Source organism: Mchenga conophoros, linkage group LG12 (genome assembly GCF_057382185.1).
Source record: "Mchenga conophoros isolate Kocher_MC1m ecotype Shallow Benthic linkage group LG12, M_conophoros_male_GT1.1, whole genome shotgun sequence".
Lineage (NCBI taxonomy): Eukaryota > Metazoa > Chordata > Actinopteri > Cichliformes > Cichlidae > Mchenga > Mchenga conophoros.
The window spans coordinates 23,448,550-23,467,022 of NC_140537.1; the positions used below are offsets into that span (position 1 = coordinate 23,448,550).

The 18,473-nt window shown below is 41.8% G+C and overlaps 1 protein-coding gene across 2 annotated transcripts; it reads left to right on the top strand.

Annotated features, from left to right (window-relative positions):
- The first annotated feature begins 1,353 nt into the window (after positions 1-1,353).
- Positions 1,354-17,515, top strand: LOC146562666 (SMAD family member 4-like). Of its 2 annotated transcripts, none has more exons than XM_085294646.1 (10): positions 1,354-1,627; positions 2,654-3,012; positions 6,109-6,283; positions 6,830-7,087; positions 7,243-7,347; positions 7,443-7,493; positions 8,730-8,913; positions 11,808-11,976; positions 12,099-12,237; positions 14,513-17,515. In XM_085294646.1, exons 2-10 carry the CDS (start codon positions 2,773-2,775, stop codon positions 14,722-14,724), a joined length of 1,533 nt encoding a protein of 510 aa, XP_085150772.1. In that variant the 5' UTR covers positions 1,354-1,627; positions 2,654-2,772; the 3' UTR covers positions 14,725-17,515. The 2 variants fall into 2 exon arrangements, with proteins under 2 accessions (XP_085150772.1, XP_085150771.1); XM_085294645.1 differs by lacking the exon at positions 1,354-1,627 and adding an exon at positions 2,126-2,304.
- The last annotated feature ends 958 nt before the right edge of the window (positions 17,516-18,473 follow it).

Here is an 18,473-nt window from a genome sequence, read left to right on the forward strand (position 1 = left end):
ACCAGTCTCCATCTCTCCAGTGTTGTTGGCCAACACTGTGGTGGTCCTAATGCTCACCTAAGGTAAAGGAAGGGGAAAGGTGTGTTCGGGAGGCAAGGCAGAGTGGGTGGAGATCAGTGTCAGGGGTGATTTGTGACAGGAGAATAGCAGCAAGGGAAGGGTCACAAGATGGTAATAAGGCTTGTTATTATGGGTTTTTTTTGGAGACAGGAGGTGGAGCTGGAGATGGCTGAGTTGAAGGTGCTGAAATTGTCGCTGGGAGTGACTAGAGTGAACAGGATTAGAAATGAGTATATGAGAGAGACAGCTCAGGCTGAGCGATTTGGAAACAAAGTTAAGGGGGCAAGCCTGAGATGGTTTGGATATGTGGAGAGAAGGAATTGTGGATATACTGGGCTTCCAGGCAGGAGAAGAGGAAGCCCACAAAGAAGATTCATGGATGTAGTGAACGAGGACATGCAGAGGACAGAATAGGATGGCAGAGATGGGGTGAAATGAAGGCAAACGATCCACTATGGCAACCCCTAAAGAGCGCAGCAGAAAGCAGAAATGTGTAAACTGACATATTCTTACTAGACAGTATCAGTATCAAATATTGACTGAGCACAAATGTTTCCACATGATCCTTATTTAAAGAGCCATCCTGCATACAAACATACCTTGAGGAAATGTATGATTTATAAAGTTCTATTTCAGTCAAGGACAATCTAACAAAAATAATAAAATAAAAATTATATCTCATATAAGTATTTTACTGTATTTTCTCATCTGTAGCTGAGTTTTGCAGCATTTGTTTTAAAGATAGGCACAAACTTAACTGTTGCCCAAAAGCTAAATAATCTGAAACCTTTCAGTCCAGAATCACGCAAATACTGGAGACCTGTTGAAAACCACCTCTAAAGCACTCTAGTGCAGTGGAAATACCCCCAAAATTTCAAGATACCCCATATCGAAGGTAGAATGGTTTGGTTTTGGGATAGCTGTAGCTCAGGAGACAGAGCAGGTCATCCACTTATTAGAAAGTTGATGATATGAAAGAAAAAGGGGAAAAAACATCTATATCTGTAGGGCCTTCTTCTGACACAGAAAGAAATGTAAATATATTACTTTAAAGTTTTCAAAACGGAGAGAAAACACGCCAGGTGCAGGTCAGAGTAATAGACGGGCAGGCAAAGTAAATGCATTCAGAGAAATCATGAGGTCTTTGATGTAGTGAGAAGTTGCAGCAGTAATAATTAGTTACAATATCTGTAATAGCAGCAGGTGTACTAATACAGCTAAAAGTAAAATTAAAATCATGAGTTATGAGAACGAGAGCTGGCGCTCTTTACGCATGCGCAACGCGCCACTGAAGGAAATGGTTAGAGAGGAGTGAGCAGACCAGTCGTGAGTTTCCACGAAATCTGAGATTTGACTCTGATTTAATCCCCGCTTCACTCTATAGAGTATAAAGAAGGGGTTTACGGACGTCGGAGCTTTTCCCCGTCTTTCCTTAAAACACCTGCTGGAAATTATAAGGATAACCTAGGCGGTGTGCAGGACCTGCACAGACCCATCGCTGGCCCCTGTCGGCACGGCTACTTGGGGACAGGGCTCGTCTGTTAGCCGCTACACCTGCTAACTCCAGGTAAGCGTAAAGTGGAAGGTTTGAAACACTAAAAACGAGTTTGTGTTTTTAAACTACAAAGACCTTACTCACCAAAGAGTGTTTTACTACTTGTGAGTGATCACGTTGTTGCTTGATGTCGTGTGCGGCGGAACTTGCCACAATAACAAACATGTCTGCTAACCTCACGGTTGCACGCTACGTAGTTTGCTATCAACAGTCATCTGTGCTAGCTGATATTTTGGTATCGGGTAGCAAGAACTACAAGAGAGTTGGCTTTAATTAAAGCAGTTATATCCGTGAAAGCACATCAAAATAAAATTACAGGCAAAGGCGATTAATCTATGCACCTAATATATATTTTGATCCCTCTGAATTTGTGTTGAAAAGAAAATAATACTTTGTGGCTTGTATGACCAACTTTTAATGCGCCTGTAGACCAAACCATTGTTGAGTGCCCAACCTTTAATTTTGAAGAGATTGTGCGCGCATTTCCGGTTATGTCTGTCAATTGGGAGTAATTTCCTGAAGCTTCCTCCTGAACAAGCGGCAGCCAGACTGGCGCCGCTAGTTAGCTGAGCAGCTAGCGAACACAACAACTCAAACTTAATTTTTACCCACGAATAAAAAGCTACGGGAGTTTCTAAACTCGGCTGTGGATATACGGAAGGCCGCTTCGACATGTCATTTGGTTGTTGGTGAGCTAGCATTGTCATTATGCGGCTAAAAACTTCTTTTTTCTTTATAAGGTTAGAGTTTCTGGTTCACACCTGCTGCCAGCCACCCAGACTCAAAACAGAAATCCTGTTTGTTTGTTGTTGTTGTTGTTGTTTTGTTTTCCTGGAAAGCTAATCTGTCTTTTGAATTAACAAGGCAGTAACTCAACAGGAAAAAATGCTGTTAAAATGTTTTGTCTTATGTCTTTATATTTACCTACTGAGCTGTGCAGCACCATAATCTATTCTAGAGGTTTCAAAATTACTGAAAAGCTGAATCAGCTTTTCAGCTAAACTGATTTTATTTTTTTGCTTTTCATTTTACTTCCAGAGCTTGTCACCAGTCTCATTAAGAAGCACTGCTGAACTGTGACAGTCTCTCTGCCCTAACATCTTGACAATGAGGTGAAACCGTGTCAAAAAGCCGCAGTGGGAAAAACATTAGCCGAGATGTCCATCACCAACACTCCTACCAGCAATGATGCCTGCCTTAGCATTGTACACAGCCTCATGTGTCACAGGCAGGGCGGCGAGAGCGAGACGTTTGCCAAGCGCGCCATCGAGAGCTTGGTGAAGAAGCTGAAGGAGAAAAAAGACGAACTTGACTCTCTCATTACAGCTATCACCACCAATGGGGCTCACCCGAGCAAGTGTGTGACCATTCAGAGGACACTTGATGGACGGCTGCAGGTATTTAAATATAAAGGCTGTTTCTGCTTAATACATCAGTGGTCATGAGGTTTTACACATCTATGAAAATTGCCAAAGATAGCACCGCTTGTCAGAAAAAAAATAGTATTTCTGCACCGCAAAGGTAATTTGCAAAGAGCTATTATCCAACAGATTTGGCAGATCTCAGCATGGTGTGCAGTGAGTTCTTAAAGAAATTTGAGGAAACTGGACAAGAGGAGGACAAAATATGTGGCAGGCCTTAAAACTAAACTAAGGAATGGCCCTTAAGATGAGCCATCTGCCAGAAATGGTGTCACTGGAAGGGAAACTAGGGCGGAAAATCAGTGGCAACAGGTGAGAGGGAAGAAACTTAATTTGATATTTTTGGATCAAATTGTCACTGATATACACAGATGAGACCAGGAGAGAGGTACAACAGTGAAAATCTATAGCCATCTGTAAAACACGGTGGAGACTATGTCATGGTTTTGCACTGTCATCATGTAAGTTTGAAAATTGCATGAATATATTCTTTTTCCCCAGAGGCCCATAAAAAACATACATGGGCCAATAAAACGCTGATCCACTGACCCGAGGGCTTTTAAACTGTATGCTAACATCTACTCCATCAGAACGTCTGTTATCTGCAGCAGGAAACGTCACATCAAAGTGCAGGGCAAACCTCAGAGAATCCTGATATGCTCGCTTTTCTTGAGCGCACCCGCCACATTTTCTTTTAAAGGCTTACAAACACACATACTCACTCATTTACTAGCACGTTTAAACATGCCGACACACAGGTGAACATATACCTAATGTAGGGCTGCCACGATTTGTCGACTAGTCACGATTACGTCGACTATCAAAATCGTCGACGACTGATTTAATAGTCGACGCGTCGTTTGAAGCTTTGTAAGATCCCAAAAGACGCAGGAATAAGTAGCAGGATTTAAGAGTGTAATAACGGACTGAAACAGAAGATGGCAGCACTGCATGTACAAGGATGCCAGCTGCCGTTAAACCCCAAAGAAGAAGAAGAAGCAGCTGTGTCCCAGAATTCATAGCGCGGCCCAGCTTAGTTTCCAACAATGGCGGCAGCTAGTTAGTTTTAATATTACTCTTATTATTCTTTCTGGGTCAGAAAATAAACGTTTAACGTATTTTCAGGCGAGAATGTAGCTGTGTAAACCTCAACTATCGGCTCAGTTTATCAGGACACCACATATTTTCAAAAGCGCTCCGACGTTTTCGGAGACGTCTGTTACCCACCAGCTCGATAGCTAGCCGGGGGCTAGGCTCACTAGCGCGGTGAGAACACCGGACTCCCGGCAAATTGTTTTCTAACCCACCGCCGTCTTTCGCTACTCAGGTTAAATATATATGAGTCACTTAGATAAATTAAAAATGTTGTTGTTTGGCTTTTTTTTTTTTTTGTATTTTATTTGTTCCTGAGTAAATCGGTTTGGCTGAGATTAAAGTTATAGTTTTTACACAGCTGAATAAACGTCAAGCAGACAGCTGATTATCAAAAGTGTGAGATGCTGGAGAATATACTCCGTTGTCCTGTTATATTTTAGATAGCAAGGAGTTCATTAAACTTCACCGAAACAATCTGCAAATTTCATTAAAATTGAATAAACTATCATCTTGTCTTTATTTTTAGTTAGCACCTTAAACACTTAAAGCTGTAAGCTAATGATAGTTATATAAGAGCAGATGCTGCTGGTGCAATAAGCTGTAGTTTTACGTCCAGTGGATGATGATCTGATTAGTCGACTAATCGCATAAATAATCGGTGACTAGTCGACTATCAAAATAATCGTTTGTGGCAGCCCTAACCTAATGGTAATTCATCCAGTCAGAACTCTTTTTGCCTCCTGCTAATGTAAGAAGGACTTCCAAGAAAAAAAGAGGAAATTTTTATGCCTTACTTTAGGTTGTATGTACCGTATTTCCCGGACTACAAAGTGCACCTGAATATTAGCCGCACAAGCTAAAATCAGGGGAAAATCCTGTTTTGTACATACATTAGCCACACCTGACTAAAAGCCGCAGGTGTTTCAATGTTGTCTTATCATATGTAAGAGAATATGCACAAAGGGAATTGTCAGGAAAGAGATGGCTGTTTGGAGACACATCCCTTTTATTAATATTTTGAAAAACAAGTTATGGGTACATATTTGCATAACTTTTTAGGTATATGTACAAGTAGCGGTAATTACAAGTACGAAACATGTACTGTGCTTCATAAATGAGTAACAAATGTAGTACATAACAATAACCTACAGCACACCAGAAAAATAGATTCAGACTACCTTTTAGGCTCAGGTGCAACGACACGGCTTTAACAAGAAGAAAAGTCAGTCATTCACCATCTTTCTCTTCTTCCTGCGCACTAAAACCACCAAAGTCCTCTTCTCCAGTGTCGGAAACGAACAGGCTCAGGGTGGCTTCGTCATCCACTCTCAGCTTTCCTTCCTTCGTTTTCACATTTTTCCACGCTGTCAGATTCCACCGGTGGAGTTGAGCATAACTTGCTTTTCGCAAGATTATTGCCGCTCGTCATCCACGTCTCCCGCTGAACGCGTAGCGCTACTTTGAAGTTTGTTTTTCGCGCTACTTGTACGGCACTATGTTGCCTGGCGGATGGACATGTGACCAACATACCACTCTTGAACCCCGATACTGTGTGTCTGATCGCATGCCCTTCCGCCAGGCAACGTAGTGCCGTACAACAGCGGAACAAACAAAACAAATCGTCTTACAATATGACAAAAATCATGGACAATCCATAGAAAAGCCGCAGGGTTCAAAGCTTGTGCAAAAAGTAGCGGCTTATAGCCCGACAATTACGGTACCTTCATTTATTTGACATTGTTAATTGTCAATGATTTTGTTTTCCTTTTTTTTTTCTTTGTTTGCATTTATAATAATTTATGACACATAAATGCAATGGTATTGTATTTACAGATATTATATACAGTTAAACTATTAAAACATCGGTTTCCGTTTGAGAAATATCAATGAGCTACACAAAAGTTGACAATAGGCGTTCTTTTCTGCAGCAAGCATATAAATGAATTAACTCTGTTTTCTGTTTCTCATTGTTCCCAGGTGGCTGGACGTAAAGGCTTCCCTCATGTAATCTATGCACGGCTGTGGCGCTGGCCTGACCTGCATAAGAATGAACTGAAGCACGTGAAATACTGCCAGTTTGCCTTTGACCTCAAGTGTGACTGTGTGTGCGTGAACCCCTATCACTATGAGAGGGTGGTGTCTCCTGGTATAGGTGAGTAATGTTGGTGAGGTTCATTTAAGATTTGCAGTTGATCCAGTTATAATCTGAGTTACAAATTTGGCTACCAACAGTTAATAAAACACATTTGTGGACGTACAAAGTTACTGTGAAGCATTTCGCTTTTATTCATTCATTTGGTAGTTTTGTTTAAAAAAAAAAAAAAAAAAAGGTAATACTTGCCTGATGAGGTATTGATGGATAAAAGGTTATGTGTTTATTGTAATACCTGTGCTGATTTTCTAATATTGTCTCTAACATATGCCCTCCATATGATAATATTTTAAAACTGAAACTAATACAAAAATAAGCCCAAACTAAACATTTTCAAAAATAAAAACTAAACTGAATCAAAAACAAGAATCAAAATTTAATTTAAAAAAAACACAAAACTATAATAACTCTGGTCTGTAACACAGATTGTAGTTTGACAGCTGCTTTGCCGCCTTAAGTGTTGTGATATTTACACACATCTGCATACCCATGAGCATCTGGTGCTGCCAGTGACCTGTTCCACCTGTCCTTTCTCTCGGTGTGCAGACTTATCAGGACTGACCATAAACAGCTCCGCCGGGCACAGCTCATCCATGATCGTTAAGGATGAGTTTGATTTTGACGGACAGCAGAGTGTGTCCTCCATTGATGGCAGCCACTCCCTTCAGACCATCCAGCATCCCCCAACCAGTAGTCGGCCACCACCGTCGGAATCATTTCCAACTCCAACTCTGCTCCCGCCCCCTGAGCCCTCCACCTCTGCCTCAACGGCATCCTTTCCTGCTGTTGCTGCTGGATCAGGCAGTAAGATACAGTCATAAAACATCACCTCGTAAACTTGCTTGTCAGTGTGAACGTTTCATACAGTCTGCTTCTCGTCTTTGAAAGTGTGTTGCACTTTTTGGAGTTCCTTGTCTTTGTCTGTCCAGCTTCAGATCTGACTTTCGTTCTCTCCTCAGATCCCACCTCCGCCTGGCCCAGGAACGGCTTCACTCCCACCATACCCCACCACAGCAACGGGCATCTACAGCATCACCCTCCTATACCACATCCAGCACACTACTGTAGGTACACACTGACACTACAGCTGTAACTGTTTATAAAATCACAGACTTTTCTTTGCAGAGCAGGTGATTGCTGACATCTCTCTCTTTCTCAGGGCCAGTGCACAATGAGCTCGCCTTTCAGCCTCCTATATCCAATCATCCAGGTGAGGAAACGCAGCCCACCCACCCAAATACACAAACCCTGTTTCAGGGGTGAATACAATAGAAAGTCTGATTTGAAAGCATCACACTTTTATAAATGTAAAATGTAGTTTGGTTTTTCTTTCATTATAGATTTATATACCGTATTTCCCGGACTACAAAGCGCACCTGAATATTAGCCGCACAAGCTAAAATCAGGGGAAAATCCTGTTTTGTACATACATTAGCCACACCTGACTAAAAGCCGCAGGTGTTTCAATGTTGACTTATCATATGTAAGAGAATATGCACAAAGCGAATTGTCAGGAAAGAGATGGCTGTTTGGAGACACACCCCTTTTATTAATATTTTGAAAAACAAGTTATGGGTACATATTTGCACATGTGCTGTGCTTCATAAATGAGTAACAAATGTAGTACATAACAGTAACCTACAGCACACCAGAAAAATAGATTCAGACTACCTTTTAGGCTCAGGTGCAGTGACACGGCTTTAACAAGAAGAAAAGTCAGTCATTCACCACCATCTTCCTGCGCACTAAAACCACCAAAGTCCTCTTCTCCAGTGTCGGAAACGAACAGGCTCAGGATGGCTTCGTCATCCACTCTCAGCTTCTTTCCTTCGTTGTCACTTTCAAAACCAAAGATAATCCTCATTGTCATTGTCAGTGTCGGAGTCGAACACCCTCTGAAGGGCCGTGGCGGTGTCCTCCTCTTCATCATGCAGCAGTCCAGCCCTTCAAAATCCGTTGGTGATCGTGGATGTTTTCACACTTTTCCACGCTGTCAGAATCCACCGGTAGAGTTGAGCACAACTTGCTTTTCGCAAGTTTATCGCCGCTCATCATCCACGACTCCCGCTGAACGCGTAGCACTACTTTGAAGTTTGTTTTTCGCGCTACTTGTACGGCACTATGTTGCCTGGCGGACAGACATGTGACCAACATACCACTCTTGAACCCCGATCCTTCCGCCAGGCAACGTAGTGCCGTACAACAGCGGAACAAACAAAACAAATCGTCTTACGATATGACAAAAATCATGGACAATCCATAGAAAAGCCGCACCTGACTAAAAGCCGCAGGGTTCAAAGCTTGTGCAAAAAGTAGCGGCTTATAGCCCGACAATTACGGTATACATATATAACTCAAAGATAAGAAAGTTTATGTAGCCTTGAGAATTAACTGGTTTATTTCTATTGATGTGAAATTATTGAGATCTTCTTACCCTCTGTTTCAGCTCCTGACTACTGGTGTTCCATTGCCTACTTTGAGATGGATGTTCAGGTTGGGGAGACATTTAAAGTGCCCTCCTCGTGCCCCATAGTGACTGTAGATGGCTATGTGGACCCCTCAGGCGGTGACAGGTTCTGTTTGGGCCAGCTCAGTAATGTACATCGCACTGAGGCTATCGAGAGAGCAAGGTAGGCACCAACAAGAATAATGAACTGAGATTTTAACGTGTTTTGCTTGGTTTGCGTTTTTGTTTGTTTGTTTGTTTTGTATTGTTTTTTTACTAGGGATGGGTAAAATAGCACCGGTTCTGACATAAACGGTAGTAACCAGACCGAAAAGCAGCGCACATTTCGGTGCTTTATTTCGGTGCTTTTTTTTTCCTGAGCTGTGATACACTTTAGATTCTAGCCAATCATTTTACGTTTCCGAGGATAGTAGGCGGGTCCAGGTACGTACGTTCTTTTAGAGCAGAGCTACAGATTAAAATGCCCAAGACGAAGCGGTCAAATGTATGGCTGTACTTCACAGCAAAATATGCAAACTCAGCAGCCTGCAACAAGTGCTTTAAGCTGATACTGTGATACTGTCAAAGGAGGTAACACCTCAAATCCAATGACACACCTGGCGACGCATAGAGGTTTTTTTTTTTTTTTTTTAAGCCGAGAAATGCGCCGTATTTGATAGCTTGCTGCGAGACCTCACTCCGTGCACATCTACTGCGGGTGGGTTGCCTGTTATCGGACCCAGAGCAACATCCCCCAAAAACCCGAAGAATAGAGTCCTGGCCCCTAGCCCTGCCAGTGTAGCAGAAATGATGAGGATGATGATGCAGCAGCAGCCGTTCTTCTCTGCGTGAGTAGCTTAATGTTGTTCGTGTGTAATTTACGTTGAGTAGGCTAACCACGTTATTACATTAATGCAGGTAAGGTGAACTAGCAAACATCATCATAGCTACATGCGGCTCTCTTCTTGTTTGATGGCAGATACTCCCTTCACCCTGGCCAAAAAGGCTAAAATGACCAAAGAAAAAGTGGAAAACAGTTAAACATGAGAGGTTTTTGGACAAAGTTTGTGTTTTTTCCATTGTTTAAGCACTGCTTCCAGCCAAGAGTGATACCATATATGCCCCATAGCTGCAGAAAAGGCTAACATTGTTATCTTTTTACAAAAAAAACCCAGCTGAACATGAGAGGTTTTTGGACAAAGTTGGTGTTCTCCATTCTTTGAGCACTGTTTGAGCACCGGCACAGTTTCAAAAGTACCGATTTGGCACCGGTATCGGATAAAACCTAAACGATACCCATCCCTATTTTTTACAGATTAGTTGTATCAGTTTTGGTTAAATGTTTGAAACTGAACAGTACCATATGTTACATACAGCCACGTGAAAAACCAAATGCACCACACCAGTCAACTGTTTACCAGCAAACCACCTTTACCAGCAATAACTCAAAGTAATCATTTTCTGTGTGACTTAATCAGTCTCTTACATCATTGTGTAATTTTGGCGTGCTCTTCTTTACACCTTTGATTCGGTTTATTGTGATTTGTGGCCATTTGTTTATGTGTAGATCTCTAAAGGTCCTGTCAAAGCAGGTCTTGAGTATGGTGTTCTTAAGTATTGGTTTTCTTGAGTATTGGTCTTGAGGTCTGGACTTTGGCTGGGCCAAATCCACATCTCAGTCATGCTGTTGTAGATTTGCTGCTGTGCTAGGGATCATTGTCCTGTTGCATGACGACCTTTTAGCCAAGCTGTAGTTGTCCTACTGATAACCTCACTTTTGACTTTAGAATACGTTGCTATACAGGAGATTTCATGGTTGCCTCATTTAGAACAAGGTGCTCAGGTCCTGTGGTTACAAAACACACCAAAATCCTCACATGACCACCACCGTGCTTGACAGTTGTTATGAGGTATTTGTGCTAATATGTTGTTTGTTTTATGCCAAATGTGGTGCTGTGGATTATAGCCACAGTCTAAAGGACAATCTTCCAGAAATCTGGCAGTTTTTTCATATAAAACTTTGCAAACGAATCCGTGCTGCCGTGTTCTTTGTAGAGAGATGTTTTCTTCTGGCAGCACTTCCATACAAGCCACACTGTTTTGAACGTCATGCTTAGATGAGTGATATGTTTGTGGGGTTTTTTGTTTTGTTTTATTTTTTTGCAGTTTCTCTGAGCATTGACCTTGAGGCCAGGGAAGATTGGCAGCTCTCTTGAATGTTTTCTACTTGTTAATGTCTTTCTTACTGTAGAATGACAAACTTCAATTTGTTTGGAAATGACCCTCCAACTCTTCCCAGATTGATGGACAGCAGTAATTGTTTCTCTAAGATCACTGCTGATGTCTGTCCTCTTTAGTATTGTCTTGTCACAAACCTGGATGCTCCAAAATTTCTGCTTTTGTCAAGGTGGTCACATTTGCTGGTGATCAAAGAATAAAGTCCATTTGATGAATTTCTACGTACCCTCTTAAATCATATGGATGCAGTAAGATTGCCAAGAGAAAAATAATGTCTTTTCACATGACTGTAGGTAGAAATTTCAGAAGAATCTGTTCTTCTTATAACTTCCGTTTATGCCTTCCTGTTTACTTAAAGAGACCCTTTATTCTACTGGCATGAGAAGTCATTTGACTTGAAACATAACGTTTGGCACTTTTTGCTACATTTTAAGCGACAACTTGCGTATTTCCTGTAAATGTGACAATGGGTGTTCTGTGGGTCATGCCATCCTCAACTATAGATTTAGAGAAGTGAGGAGTTGCATAATAGAGGAATATCAGAGGAGGCAGCTGGAGTCTCCTATAAACATGAATTTTACAGGAATAATTTCAAACATTTACCTCTGAGGCTGAATGAAAGTAGATTTTGGAATTGCTGTTTGTTTTGTGTAAATATGTGTCCACATCAAAAATGACAATCACATTGTGTGTTTACCTTTGAAATGATCTATGGATCAAGGCCTTGTTTATGTGTAATTTCTGAGTGCAAAGCTGACATTTATAGGAAGTGCACACCATGTTTTGGAGAAAGTCACTCCAGTTCATTCTCTTTCTCATGTTTTCCTTCTTTTCTGACAGACTACACATTGGTAAAGGGGTCCAGCTGGAGTGTAAAGGCGAGGGAGATGTGTGGGTGCGATGCCTCAGTGACCATGCTGTGTTTGTTCAGAGTTACTACCTGGACAGAGAGGCGGGCCGAGCCCCCGGTGACGCAGTTCACAAAATCTACCCCAGCGCTTACATCAAGGTGAGGCCACAGGTTTCAGTCCACAGCAATTTTTCCTGTGTAATAAACTTGTCAGCTTTCATATATTTTGGTTTGAGAAATGTAAATAAAAACAGTATTCAGAGTGTCTTCTGTCCCACCAGGTATTCGACTTGCGTCAGTGCCACAGACAGATGCAACAGCAGGCTGCTACGGCTCAAGCAGCAGCAGCAGCTCAAGCAGCAGCTGTGGCTGGAAATATACCTGGACCTGGATCAGTAGGAGGGATAGCTCCTGCTATTAGTAAGATATAGCAACTGCAAATACTGATGCTATGAACAGAAATTAAATCAAAATGATTTTATGGACTCCTGCTCAGTAGAGTCTTGACTACCCCACTCCAAAACTGAAGCTGGAAATCTTTGGATGTGTTACTTTTCATATAGACATAATCTGAGTGTCTGTACATCCAAAACCTCACAATATTGAGTTTACTGTCATCTAAGTATAAGAAAAACAATCATCTGAAAAACATATTTTGATTTTAAAATGTCCTTACTATTAAGTTTAATAAATAGCTTCACTTGTAGTTGATGAGAATCACTTGTAAGCTCACCTGAAGACTTTTCCTGGATATTACCTGACGGAGGTGAACAGAAGAACACAACTGTTTGATACAGTGGGGCAAAAAAGTATTTAGTCAGCCACCGATTGTGCAAGTTCCCCCACTTAAAATGATGACAGAGGTCAGTAATTTTCACCAGAGGTACACTTCAACTGTGAGAGACAGAATGTGAAAAAAAAATCCATGAATCCACATGGTAGGATTTGTAAAGAATTTATTCGTAAATCAGGGTGGAAAATAAGTATTTGGTCACCTCAAACAAGGAAAATCTCTGGCTCTCACAGACCTGTAACGTCTTCTGTAAGAAGCTTTTCTGTCCCCCACTTGTTACCTGTATGAATGGCACCTATTTGAACTCATCATCTGTATAAAAGACACCTGTCCACAGCCTCAAACAGTCAGACTCCAAACTCCGCCATGGCCAAGACCAAAGAGCTTTCGAAGGACACCAGGAAAAGTATTGTAGACCTGCACCAGACTGGGAAGAGTGAATCTACAATAGGCAAGCAGCTTGGTGTGAAAAAATCAACTGTGGGAGCAATCATCAGAAAATGGAAGACATACAAGACCACTGATAATCTCCCTCGATCTGGGGCTCCACGCAAGATCTCATCCCGTGGGGTCAAAATGATCATGAGAACGGTGAGCAAAGATCCCAGAACCACACGGGGGGACCTGGTGAATGACCTGCAGAGAGCTGGGACCAAAGTAACAAAGGTCCCCATCAGTAACACACTACAACGGCAGGGAATCAAATCCCGCAGTGCCAGACGTGTTCCGCTGCTGAAGCCAGTGCATGTCCAGGCCCGTCTGAAGTTTGCCAGAGAGCACATGGATGATACAGCAGAGGATTGGGAGAATATCATGTGGTCAGATGAAACCAAAGTAGAACTTTTTGGTATAAACTCAACTCGTCGTGTTTGGAGGAAGAAGAATACTGAGTTGCATCCCAAGAACACCATACCTACTGTGAAGCATGGGGGTGGAAGCATCATGCTATGGGGCTGTTTTTCTGCCAAGGGGACAGGACGACTGATCCGTGTTAAGGACAGAATGAATGGGGCCATGTATCGTGAGATTTTGAGCCAAAACCTCCTTCCATCAGTGAGAACTTTGAAGATGAAACGAGGCTGGGTCTTCCAACATGACAATGATCCAAAACACACCGCCCGGGCAACAAAGGAGTGGCTCCGTAAGAAGCATTTGAAAGTCCTGGAGTGGCCTAGCCAGTCTCCAGACCTCAACCCCATAGAAAATCTGTGGCGGGAGTTGAAAGTCCGTGTTGCTCGGCGACAGCCCCAAAACATCACTGCTCTCGAGAAGATCTGCATGGAGGAATGGGCCAAAATACCAGCTACTGTGTGTGCAAACCTGGTAAAGACCTATAGTAAACGTTTGACCTCTGTTATTGCCAACAAAGGTTATGTTACAAAGTATTGAGTTGTATTTTTGTTATTGACCAAATACTTATTTTCCACCCTGATTTACCAATAAATTCTTTACAAATCCTACCATGTGGATTCATGGATTTTTTTTTTCACATTCTGTCTCTCACAGTTGAAGTGTACCTCTGGTGCAAATTACTGACCTCTGTCATCATTTTAAGTGGGGGAACTTGCACAATCGGTGGCTGACTAAATACTTTTTTGCCCCACTGTATAGTCAGCTCAGATACTGAATTCTCTATGGTTGCTTTTATTCATAGAGTTTTTGGGGATATTGCTTCTGATAGTCCAGTGAGTTTACAGCTAGTGGTTTTCTGGCCTCCTGCAGGCTGTGTACTAAGCACACTATCCCCCTTGCTGTGCTCTGGTACAGAGACATGGATACTTTAGACTTGTTCCCAACATTGTCCCGAATTCATCTGTGAAAATTGCCTGATTGAGGGATGCATTTTGGGTTGGTTTGTTTTTGTCACAGTGGTTTTAATTGTGTCTTTCTGTCTCCTGTCAGGTTTGTCAGCAGCAGCTGGAATCGGTGTGGACGACCTGCGGAGGTTATGTATTCTCAGGATGAGCTTTGTTAAAGGCTGGGGGCCTGACTACCCACGCCAGAGCATCAAGGAGACCCCCTGCTGGATTGAGATCCACCTGCATAGAGCTCTGCAGTTACTGGACGAGGTTCTGCACACTATGCCTATAGCAGACCCACAGCCTCTCGACTGAGATCTTTGTAACAGCAGCATGTCGCTGCAGTATACAGTGGCAATGGAAAGTCTTCCTCTGTGAATTGTTTTGGGTAGAGAAGGTGAAACTGAAGCTGTCCCACATGAATAAATACTTCCAGGTGTGTTTAAAGCACCTTCTGTGCACTGTGGCCCTAACTTTAGCTCGTGACACTAAATTAGCGGAAGCAGTTTATTAAAAATGCTTATCCACATTTTTGATAGATGGCTTTAATTTGGAATGACTGGAATGGCTTAAAGTCACACAGCTTCAAAGTATAAATCACCAAACATGCACAAGGTTGACCTGCAGACCCCATTAAACTGGAATGTTCACCAACACAACCACCCCACTACTGACGGATATTAAAATCACACGCAGGCAAAAACATCTGTGTATTACTGGTTTGTGTTGTGTCAAGTTTTATTTAAACTGTTACAGACTGCTTTACACTTGGAGAAAGGCACAGGTTCATTCAGCTGTCAGGCTGAATAGCAAAGCAGCAGCACCCCCAACACTCAGAGGAGGGAAACCCCTCAACACCAGCTCGATTCTCACCCATCCACAAATGTTGCAGGAGAAAGCAACATGCCCCCGTGCCTGAAGACTGCTTCCAGCTCCCTAACTGAAACATCTCTGTGGACTTGGGGTTTTTTGTTTGTTTGCTTTTTGGTGTGGTGTTGTCAAAGTACAGGTTTGGACTTCAAGTGATAGGTGCAAGTCTGTGCCCATGGGTGTCCTGGTGTCCTAGTTTCACCAGTTATTATACAGTGTTCTGTGCAATGAGCAGAACATCTGGATTGGAGATCTTGTGGCGGGGTGTTTTATCATACTAGAAGAGCCTTCTGTCATGCTAGATGTTGCATTTAGATGGGCGTCAAAGTAACATTCGTACAAAAGCTCAGAGTCAAGATTTCCCAGCAGACGTTTGGTGTCTCAAGAATAACTGAAAAATAAGTAATAACGTTTGTTAGCTTAGCACTTCAAAACCAGCGTTACAACATGCTTTACACCAGACACACACTGCACATAACAAAATTCACATAAGCATACACAAATGATTCATTTCTGGCAAGAGGCCTTTGTAGATGATCATTCAGTCTTCTTTTAAACCATGGTCGCCTCCCATCGGTTTCAGATACACCCTCCATAATGCCGCCATGATACTCGGGCTCTGTACCTCCTCACTTTTGTGCTGAGAACACAAAGAGAAAAGCTGAGATTCTTTGGGTACGATAAGATGAGCAGAGCAGAGGCAGACTGCAAATTTTTATCTGTGATGTGCTTGCAGAATAATGAGCAGGCTTTGTTTTGGCAAACCAAAGCGATAAATACTGAGAAACGGTATAAATGTGTGATCATGACAGCATGAAAGTCCAGTCACTGGCAGCTGTTTCTCAACCTCTGTTAGCTGAGGTTTCTTTAATTGGATTTTAAAGGCCTAGACCTAATTGCACTTAAATACCTTATGACTTGCAGCCCACTTATCCAGGTCACCTGTGTGTAGTTTACCCACAAAGAGAAGGAGAGTTTAAGGCGGTTAACAGCAATATTGATATATTTTCTTGGTTTTATTTTTGTTACCTTTCTTTGTAAATTTTTAGCACTTTACTTTTTTTCCTCGATTTAATTCAATAACCATTGTTTTGAGGTGGCGAATGAACAGTAGAGCAAATAGGCTGGTTTACAGCTAACGCAGGGCTGTGATCAGGCAGCATCGTGTGATGCTTTGTAATGAAAACATACTGTATGCAGCATTGGGACACCTTTTGCCCTCTCACTTTTCATTTAAACACATCTTAGTTTTTCTTTTGGCTTATCAGACTTTTTTTCCTCTTCTTTTGATTTGCAGTTTTGTTTTCCTCTTTAATCCATGTAAATAACTTTGCTTTCGAAATGCATGTCAGTGTTTGCATGAATTTTAATGTCAAAGAAAGCCCTTTTTAAAATGGAGTGATTCATTTGCTCTGCATTACATGCAAATTATCATCAGAAGAGAGTAGAAACCAGCACCTGCTGTGTACTGATGTTTGTGTGTTGTAGTAAAGGCAAATAGAGGGAATCTGCATAGACGTAACTTACTCAAATGATCTAATGAATTCATGTAAAAATTTTAGCACGTCCTATTAAAAAAAGGCACCTTAAAGACATAAATCTCTGGTTATTAGCGGTCCACCTCTAATAAACGACCACTTCGCTTGCAGGTTGAAACCTGAAACGGGTGAAGTGTGACAAACTAGTCAAGAAAAGCGCGTCTGATGGATTCTGTTGCACTGTTTGATGCAAGTTGTCACATGTTGATCACTCGCAACCATCAACTCACGCTTGTTATTTTAACACACAAACTTCCGCTCAGTCATAGCTTCATGAAAAGGATTTTTCTTCACGAATGTCCGTCTGTCCTTTTATTCTTTGTTCACAGGGATCTTCACAACCCAACAAGTAACCATAACTAAGCCGTGGTTCGCTTTCCTCATCCCTGTTTGCATTATGTCACCATCATTTTGAAGAGCTGTGTTCAAAAATGTTAAAATCTTGACACTTCTTATTATGGATCTAATCTATTGCATGGCAGGAAACAGGATAGAGAATTTATGCTGAAGAATAGAGTCCGTTATATGATGTTGTGCTTTAAGGTGGACAGATGTTTTTATATAACTTGCGGTTATTATAGGAGCCAAAAGACAGCTCAGATGAGTTGATGCTGACTACTATGACAAATTGCAGATATAAAGTTTACCTGTATTTCTTATGTGAGAGTCTATAATTAAAAATGGCCTGATATTCTCTACACAGTGTCCTGTTCTTTTTTTTCACAGCAACATAAGAAAGCAATTATTAAATGAGGTGATCCTTAATGAAAAGGCCTGGATAGACACACGGGAGTGTACAGTTACACCAGAGCTCAAGTTAAAGTTGGAAGAACACTTTGAATTTCAACAAAGAACAAAGGATTGAAAAGCTCAGCTGATGTCTGTTTCAGTGCTGCTACTTTTACTGGCTCCACTTTTGATAATTCCTCTGATCTTAAGAGGTGATTTAAGTGTACAAAGAAGAGTTGAGACAAATGTTTTATAAAACAAGTAATGAAAAATATATCAATCAAGAGAAGGGTGCGTGGGTATGCCATGGCACACGATCATTGGAGACACATATATATGGCACAACCAAGACCTGGATATCCCTCCAAAACTGATGGGAAAACTGGTCTGGAGGCTGCTGAGAGGCCTACAGCAGCATTAGGGGAGCTGCAGGAATTTCTGGCGAGCAATGGTCGTGTACTAAATGGGCTGTAGTGGCAAGACATGAACCATCCAACCCTGAATACGTTTTGCAACCGTGTACACCAGGTTATTAAAAAGCATGTGGGGCCATGTTGAACTTTGTAGCCATAATTCCTACAGCACTGCACATCACAGGGACATCATGATCACGGTGGCAGCGTTATGCTTTGGGGCTGATTTTCCTCTGCTGGGACTTGTGCTTTAGTCAGGGTGGTAGAAGTTTTAACACAAGAAGACATCTAAAGATAAAGAACAGTTTTATCTTTTGCTGTAACAAGTTAAAGCATATAATCAACAAAAAAATGACTTCAACAAAGAAGATTTTCAATACCCCATCCACTCAGAGCCCATACCTGAATCCCACCTGTGTCCTGGAGATGCCCTTTGCAAAGAAAAGTGGGTAAATATTGACCCCACCCCCTCATTCAAATGCACTTTTGCTATATTTCATATCTCCCCTCATTC

Coding starts and splice junctions, on each gene's coding strand:
- LOC146562666 (XM_085294646.1), top strand. CDS start 2,773: ATGTCCATCACCAACACTCCTACCAGCAATGATGCCTGCCTTAGCATT. Junction 3,013..6,108: donor CACTTGATGGACGGCTGCAG/GTATTTAAATAT, acceptor CATTGTTCCCAG/GTGGCTGGACGTAAAGGCTT. Junction 7,348..7,442: donor ACCACATCCAGCACACTACT/GTAGGTACACAC, acceptor TCTCTTTCTCAG/GGCCAGTGCACAATGAGCTC.